The sequence below is a fragment of the Amblyomma mixtum genome, chromosome 8 (assembly GCF_055824585.1).
Source record: "Amblyomma mixtum isolate Tamu chromosome 8, ASM5582458v1, whole genome shotgun sequence".
In the NCBI taxonomy this organism is placed as follows: Eukaryota; Metazoa; Arthropoda; class Arachnida; order Ixodida; family Ixodidae; genus Amblyomma; species Amblyomma mixtum.
Genome location: NC_143019.1, coordinates 47,253,346 through 47,262,307, shown reverse-complemented (window position 1 = coordinate 47,262,307; position 8,962 = coordinate 47,253,346). Strand labels below are relative to the sequence as shown.

General features: G+C 42.6%; 1 protein-coding gene across 6 annotated transcripts in view; it reads left to right on the top strand.

Annotated features, from left to right (window-relative positions):
• Positions 1–28: 28 nt before the first annotated feature.
• Positions 29–8,962, top strand: part of PCB (Pyruvate carboxylase) — a 47,307-nt gene continuing 38,373 nt past the window's right edge. For 2 of the 6 annotated variants that reach the window (XM_089557194.1, XM_089557189.1), the window contains exons 1-3: positions 29–320; positions 5,172–5,354; positions 8,666–8,850. In XM_089557194.1, coding sequence (XP_089413320.1) covers positions 5,207–5,354; positions 8,666–8,850 — 333 coding nt within the window. In that variant the 5' untranslated portion in view covers positions 29–320; positions 5,172–5,206. Of the gene's footprint in view, positions 321–485; positions 508–863; positions 1,092–5,171; positions 5,355–8,665; positions 8,851–8,962 lie in introns of those variants that run through there. The other 4 variants (XM_089557192.1, XM_089557191.1, XM_089557193.1 and 1 more) reach the window with 4 other exon arrangements.

Here is an 8,962-nt window from a genome sequence, read left to right as displayed (position 1 = left end):
GGTGCTCGTACGTCACGCTGCCGATGCCGCCGTCTGGTCTGGGTCTGCGTCGTCTGCGAGATGGTTGCACACGCGCTCTTGATATAGGTAACGAAGAAGAAAAAAAGTAGTTTTATCGGCGCCCCTTTTTTCCCGGTCTGCGAGTTAGTTTGACGTCCTGGAAAACTGTCGGCAGCGTCGTTATGCCTTCAACGCCTTCAACAATGACGTGAGCGAAAGCTGCGGAAGGTGCTCCGGGGTCCAGCGAGCGGCTGCGGTCGCGGCGTCGATCTTCGGAAAGCCACAGCGACGTTGCTTCGCGGTTTTTTTTTTCCCCGCAGGTAAACAAACGCTTTCACTTTCAACCTGACATTGCATATCCTGGTTTCAATTGCATATCGGGGCAGCGGATTTCCTCCGAGCTTTGCGGAAGTAAAGAACTGTTTCTGGAAGGGAAAAAAATGCGCACACGGCTCCTCAAACTCCCGGGGCACACCGTATTGAGTTTCGCTCTCCGTAGGCAAGCAGGTAAGAGCTAGCGCATAATAACCGTGTGCGGAGAGGACATGCTTCGCTCTCCGATGCGGTGCGCGGCATCAAGGTCGCGCAACGTTTTTTGCGGTCATCGCTGTTTGTGTTCTTGAGCCGGCCGGTAGGAAAAGGGAAAAGAAAGGCGAAAAATAATTGCCGTATCATTTAGCTGCGTTCCTGTCACTTTTCATTTTTTTCCTCTCGGTTTCGTCAACCCTCCCCGACGTAAGCGCACCGTTTTTTTTCTGGTGTGTACTCGCACTATGTCGGCTTCGCAGCGTGTTTCGATGTTGTGACGGAACGCGCGGTTGTAGAAATTTGTGATCCGGCCGGAGCTTCGACCCTGACACGTGCTGGTGTGTGCACGCCGCGACATATATATAGGCGCCGTCGCCGTGAGGGTGTAGCCTTTCGGCAGCCTATACTCCCTCGCATCACCGCGGTGCGGACACGCGGACACTGTCATATCGCCCTCTCTCAGCTGTCTCGATCTGTATCGTGTTTGCGTAGAGCTTCCCTTCCGCCGTGCGCCTCAGAGGTCGTGCGGAGTTTAGCTGCGTCGGTTGGGCCGTCACTACCAGGTGAGGGTGCGAGGTGTAATATATTACATCACTTTAATCGTCGCTTATTTTTTGCAGATATATCCGCGTTGATTGTCATATATTGGCGCAGCGCAAACTTGACGTACTACCTAACGTATAGTGCATGTATTTTAGCAGCATTTGGAAGGATCAGTAACGTTGTGCTTATTAATTTGTTTCTAATTACCTGTATGTATGTAATACACATATATATACACAAGGTAAATGTGCTAGAGGTAAAATGCGAAATTGAGAAACGCTTCATTTAGGTAAACATTTATTGCGAGTCGACGTTTCGGCCAGAGCCTGTCCTTTTTCAATACAGGCTCTGTCTGAAGCGTCGACTCGCAATAAATGTTTACCTAAATGAAGCGTTTCTCAATTTCGCATATATATATAATGTTTTCGGAAAGCACGCATAGGTCAAGGTATAAATTGTGAAACAAGTTATGTGTTAAACAAGGAAAAGGAACAAAAAATTCTTATGCACAGCAGTTTGGAAACCGACGGCCAATGTGTATTGCATGGTGCCATTGCCTATGTATAGAACAAGCAGCGTTTTCTCAACCCCACAGAGCAAGCCCGTGCTGCTTATATATCTGCCACATCTGTTCGCTGTTTCTTTTCTGCGGTTACATTTCAGACGATGACTTAGGGCAGTGTGCGTAATGTATCAAAAATGCAGATGGAAAAAGCTAGTAATTTTCACATTTCTCGCTTGTACATGACAGTTACCTTTGCACAAGTGCTGCTTGCCAAACGCATCTAATCAGACTACAGCTGCAGTATCTGTGTGCGCAACATTGCTCTTGTGTCAGTGACCTGACCTGTCGCTCAGGCAGCGAATGCTCTCTCCCTTTACATCGTAGGAGAGTAACTATAGCTCTTGGATTTGGGAGAGAAGTTATCTCCTGAAATCTGTAATTATGTAGTTCAGGCCGGTATTAAATGTAGCTTTATTAATAATCTCTGCTGCTTAAATGCTTCACGTGCTCATTTGCATAACTTTTTTTCTATGGTTATGTGCTACTGTACAACCCTTGAATGTTGTTGCTATAAGTTGTCGCATTAAGCTTTTTTTTTTCTTGCTGTGCTTATGACCGACCTTAACCAAGCTATAGGTCGTCCTTTCTCATGTAAAACTTCATTGAAAATGCTTTAACCTGTGGTGGGTTTAAAAGAAAGCTTGAGGAACCCAAGACCTACGCTAACCTCAGGACTTGGCCATATATACTTGCTGTCTGGTACCAAAGAGCTTCACTCTCTGATATCATGGATTCTTGTCTAGTCAGCAGAATTGCTATCAGTCGCTGCAAGAAAACCCCATATTGCACACTCCTGTCTGCTGATGCCAGACTTCAGCCACTGATAAAAAGAACCGTGTCAAGTATTTGTCCTGCACTTATCAGCAGATGATGTAGACAGAGCTGATATAATAGTGACATAGCTGGTATTTGTCAGGGTGACACTGAGATTCTGCAGCAAAGTGCAATGGCTCGTGGAAGCTGGTATTTGTCAGGGTGACACTGAGATTCTGCAGCAAAGTGCAATGGCTCGTGGAAGCTGGTATTTGTCAGGGTGACACTGAGACTCTGCAGCAAAGTGCAATGGCTCGTGGAATACGGGTCCTGAATTTTTATTTTTTTTTATTTTTGACTGGTGTAAAAAGCCACTATTTAATTGAGAACATGTATAGCTCAAAACATATGCTTCATTTCATCAGTCTCCTAGAACTTTACGAATAATTTGGATAGCCTATGCGATACCTTGTGAACACGTTATTTAGATTTGGCCAGTCGTATATAGAAAATTGTCTTAGAGGCATAATGACATCTGATACATGTAGAAAACATGATTTCTGGAAGCCATTGTCTTTCTGACAAGAGTACAAACAAGTTTTGACTGACTAAATCCTTTACTCAGCCCTTGTTTGTGGCCTCTTGGTTTTTGACATGTTTGGCAGTGCAGGTTTCCTTGGTTTGCTTGAGCTGCACCAAAATGTTGTCTAATGTGAAATCGCTTAAATTCTCGTGGGCTTTATTGCAAATTCGTAACAGTGGTATAGGTTGAAGTCATTTTGTCCTATACAGTTTATGTGTTGGAGTTTATAGTGTTCTAGCAGCATGCTGCAGTAATTAAAGTAATTAGGTAATCATGCCACTCTGGTCCTGAAAAGCCAGTCTTAATGAGTGAATTAGCTATTGTGTACATGCTGCAGATACTTGTCATTGAGCATGACTATGTATTTGGAAAAGGTTTATAATTTTATGACTGATTGATTAAACAGTGAAACTGCAAGAAAATACAACTTTATGAGAATGAGTGCCTCTCAGAGTGATGTCAGTGAGAGAGTCTAGCAGCAGGTGAGCTGTTACTTTTCAAAAAATATTAATCCACTTTTCAAGCTGTGAACTTAATTCACCTCTAGTGTCCTGGCCATGCTGTGAACTTGTGGTGCATTTCATAGTACAGCTTTGAGCACAACTGCTAGGCGCTGTTGAGCCGTATAATTTTGTATCTGTTAACAGAATTTGTGGCTTGAGATAACCATTCATGCAGACCATACAGGAAATGCCACTCGTCAGAAAGGGCATGCTGCTTTCTTTTTTTTTTGTTTCAGTTGACAATAAAAAGTAATATGGATTCTTCTGGAATGTAATGGCTCTTTAGTAATATTAGTGTGAGAGAAAATTAAGTTAGATGATGTGACCTGGCCTTGATTATCATTGTTATTTCTTGAAAGCTGTATCAAATTGATTATGGTTTTACTACTCTTTCTTGTATTGTAAGTCGTGCAGCAACCTTTCAAAACTTAAAACAGTGAAAATAACTGTGTGGAGACCATACAGGAAATGCAGAAATGTTGCCTGTAGCTAAAAGCATTGTTCAATATTCTCCATAGAAGACCTCTATAATGTAACACTGTTTCTTTGCCAGGGTTTTGACTCAGAATATTAACTGCAAGGGTCTTTGACTGACAGTGGAAGCGCTTTCAACAAGCAGTTTTATTGCAGCCAGTGCCTATGCAGAGCACTTCAAGAGAACAGCTGGAGAGCAGCTGTTCGTGTTTGGCACAGGAAGGCTTCTATTGCACATTGTTTTGCTGCTGGAAAAATTTGATTATTTTCAGCCTTGAACTGTGATTGTGCGCAGTGTTCTAGTGGTAGTGGTGCTAAAAATTTTACGCAGGTGCTGTGTATAGGTGTGTCGGGTTGAGCATGATAGTAACTACTGGAATTGCTTTACAAAAGCTTGCAATTCCAACGTCTACCAGCACTTGTGTTGAAAATGGATTATGCGTTTTTTTACTGTAATAAGTCATATTGTAATTACTTAAAGAAAATACAAACACTTGACGAGAAAACATTTTCAACACATTTACGAAGAAAGAATGCCTTTTCATCCCTAACTGGTTTCTTGTTGTATAGGAGTGCCTCACTCAGTTTTTTTAAGATATGCAAGCATTTTAAGTAGATGTAACACTTTTCAAACGATGAATGAGTTTTTAGTCCAGCAGGCACTAAATTTCAGTCCTGTGCTTGGCACATGATAGCCTTAGTTGCTCATGCACCAGCAAATCCAAATAACTAATTTATAAAAGATTAAAAATAGAATGCTGCCTTCAGTGAATTTCCACTTGCTCTTTACTGTTCTTCATTCAAGCAGTGCATTGTGATAACCCTGCTCTACTCAGTGCTAAACAGTACTTTTTTTCTAAGCAGGAAATGTTAAGAGGCAGTGTTACACAGGATTTGAAAAGGCAGAAGTGTAAGTGGTTATCTTGGCCAAACTTAAATTTTAATTGGCAATAAATATCACTGAGCACTGCTCTGTGCAGATTGGTGCAAACCAGTGCTTGGTAGCTATGTAGGAGCACTGGCATCAAGCACAAGATCAAGGACATCAAGATCAAGTACATCAAGTACAAGATAGCAAGATTTTCTTTAATGCCCAGTCACGTACAGCTACCAAGAGTGAGGCATTTTGTGTTTGCTGACGCTGGTAACAGCACGAGATAGATTGACATTCTAGCTGGTCGCCATGCAATAACTGTTTCTTTTTTTTTTGCTCATTTTCTAGTGTAGGTTGCCGCTGAGCGCACCATACGTGTCAAGATGAGGGCGCTGCTGTTGAAGCAGATCAACCTGCAGACGGCCCTCCTGCGGTCGTCACTGTGCCCCCTCTACCAAAACAACTGCTGCTATGCCTCCAGTCCTGCTTCCGAAGTCAAGCCCATCAAGAAGATCCTCGTGGCAAACAGAGGTATGCGTTCATCTGATCTCCGCATGTGGGGATCAACGAACAAGGGCTTACTGTGGGGATGAGTAAAAGGTGCTATCAGTCCTTGAAGCCACGTGAAGCCCTCTGAAGTTCGTCCATGCCTTCGTTGGCTTAGTGAGTGAAAGAATATATGCATATATGTTTATATATATGTGTATATATATAGCAATTTGCTGTGTTGCCAGTGCATGTGAGATAGCTGGTTCAGACTAAATTTGTCGACTGTCACCATTATTGATCTTATTGAGTTATGGTAGGGTTCTGCACGAAAATTTCCAGCACTACCAATGGTATTGAGGCACTTTTCATGGAGTTTTCTCCCGTTGTTCTGAGCAACTCCTAGCACACTTAGATTCACAGGGATAGGCCCTTGTAATGAATCCAGTCATGCGCCACCAAATACTGTTTTTGTTTATAATTTTTACAAATTTATACACTTAATTGTGAAACTGGCCTGTACTCTTTGTTCGACAAAACTGGCCAGTGGCATATTTTCATCACTTTGTTAGTGTAGTTGAAGCCTCAAGTATTGGTGCAATGGTGATTGAAAGCAACATAAGAAATGCTTGGTTTCAGCATTCTTCTCAACCAAGACAGAAAAACAGCCTTTTTTTCTCAGGTATAGGCATCAGAAATTATTTCTGTGCTGTGTATATGTACAGGTGCCGTCAAAAGTAAATGGAAGGCAATATTAACGAAAAAATTTAATCATTACCCACTCAATTCATGCATCCTTAAATACATACGTGCAGACTAATTGTGACTGTGCGAATTGCACTGTGCACCAACAAACATGGATTATTATGCTTTAGATTTAAATAAATTAAATTTTTTTGACAAAGTCGCCTTCCATTTACTTTTGATGGCGCTGTACATGATATTCCCTCAATATTGTCTCTAACAAAGAAGTTAGTTTGAACAGCAACTTATTTGCTGTGTTACTTTTATTCAGTAGAAGCAGCTTTGACTGTATTTCCATTTTTTTCTTCTGTGCACTTATTTTCTGTTATGTACGCTGAAAAAAGAATTGACTTAATTAATTAATTAATTAGATAAAATTAAAAAAGAAGGCTCAGGATTTCAGAAAAAGAGTCAACTGCAGCATATCTGAACTAAGGGGAGAGGTGCAGTGATTTTTATGTTTCTTTGTGAATGGCTGGGTTATTTCCGCCCGTTTTTCCACGTGGGGGGCATGGCAGTTAAGATGCCACCAGACGCTAGTTGAGTGAGCGAGACCTTGGGGGAGAGGGGGGTAGGGAAAGGGAAGTCACATTTGACGGTCAGCGGCTTCCTGGGCAAAAAGAAGAAAGCGTTCATTCAAAAACGATAAGTCCCGCATCATCGCTCGCGAGCGCAGCGCATATCGCTTCACGTGCGTTTGGAGCGGGGCTTGAAGGAAGCTTCCTGTGTGTAGTGAATGCGAGAGGGTGCTTTCCTACTATCTGGGGCAGAGCGCGCTCTTCCGGACAGCGTGGAGCGCGCGCTCAGGTTACGGTAACCTGAACGAGATCGGCAGCCCGGTTCCCGGCGTGAGCGCAAGGATTGCAAGAAAAAAAAAGGAAATAAGTAAAAGAGCTCCCCCTGCGCCGTATAAGGGTATGGTATATGGTGGGGTTTTCCTCGATACTCACGTACGTTTCTCACGTATTGCGTGAGGTAGATTACGCTTTTTTATTTTTTTTTCTTCCGAGTTTCGGTCTGCCGCCGCGCAACGATCGAGTCGCACTTTTTTTTATTGTTGTAATTTGCGAGCAGGAATTTCGGTGTGGCGCAATTCGAAGAAAGATGCGAAGAAAGATGCAGTCGGGTATTTCAGCGACTGTCGTGACGATCGTGCGTAATTCTTGTCCGCATCTGAACAACTGTGCCGACGATGGAGATGCAGTCAAAAAAGAAAGAAAACAAAATAGATAAAAGCGAGCTCAGCCTGAGTGATTGCATAGAAACACTTTTTTTTTTTTCGGGATGTTGGGCTGTTTTGTGCGAAAGAAAATTGCGGATTTCGCTAGGATCCCACGCGTTTCTTTAAATTGAGGGGCGCGGTCGGAGCTAGAACGAAACTACCCATCCGTCTGTCCGAGCGCCGTGGTATGCACTGCGCACCGCCGCACCGCGGCGCTGAGGTATAGCTGTGTTTGCGGAGCTTGTCAGCATGATTACGTCCGAAGGAATGGGTTTATGCGAAAAAGAATGGTGCCATCTGATAGAACATCAAAAGATCTCGTACGGGAAATCGGGGGGTTTAGGTGGGTTAATTAGTCAATTAATTGGAGCCAAAAAGTGAGTGGAGCCCTTGTGGAGCCGGACGAATTTGAAAACGCCGGAAGTAGGGCACCACGTGACCGGAAGTGTGGGCGGAGCCGACGCGTGACGCCAAATTTGAAAACGAAGCGTGGCGCGAAGTTCGAAAACTCATGCTCACGCATTTCTCCAATGCGGGTGCCACAGTGGTTTTTAACGTTTTTTTTTTTGCTTATGTGTGCGGGTGCGGGCGTGCGCGCGTGCATGCGTACGCTTTTGTTGTTCAGTGTAATATGAATATGCACGCAACCTAGATTTTTCTTAACTGTAACTGAAGTCATTGGGACTACAGTTGCTGGTTTGAGCACATGCATGTACACATTTATAATTAATCTTTGTAAGGTTTGATGGTTTTTAAATTTCTGTCAAATTTTTTTCATCTTCCTTTTCTTTGTGTGACATTCTTATTCATATTTTCTAGATATTAATATATGTTGTACATACTGACACTCATGCAAGCCTTGCACAATTTTTATGGATTAAACATCATTCTTATTTTTTGGCAATAAACTTTGAGTGCCATATCTAGCACAGTTTATAGCGGTGGGCTTTTATGTTTCAAATTTTTAGATTAATTTTGCAGTTTCACAGGGTACAGCATGTAAAGTTTGGGCCAAAATTTTCGGTGGTGGAAAATTAATTTCTGAAGTGCAGTTTTGCAAACTAGAGTAAAATTAAAGTTGATTTAATTCATTTATCAATAATTCTTGTTCAGACATAAGTTTTGTAAGGAAGTGCACCCCTCTTATAACTACTTTGAATTTTCTTTTAGGAATAAATTTAGCGAGGGTATTGTGATGTACATGCTAATTGTTCAGCACAAAACGATATATCTATATTGTGACCATGCTGGTAAGTATTGCTTCATGACATCTCATATGGATATCCTATCTCTTATCAGTATAGCTTGTAATGCCTTGCCATTGTGTGTGATGACTTATGAATTATTTGTAATGTCTTCTTGCCCTTCCTTACTGTTTCATTCCTTGTAGGTGAAATCGCCATCCGTGTATTTAGGGCCTGCTATGAACTTGGCATCAACTCCGTGGCCATCTACTCCGAGCAGGACAAAATGCACATGCATCGACAGAAGGCGGACGAGGCGTATCTAATAGGGAAGGGCCTGTCACCCGTGGAAGCCTACTTGAACATCCCTGAAATCATCAGGATTGCTCAGGTGAACATGTTCCTCAAGATGTATAGGCATGTATGTTTTTCTGTACAGGTTCGTTCACATATGCCTGTGGCTTATCTTCCCCTGAACGTTCACCAGAAATAGCGCTTTTTTG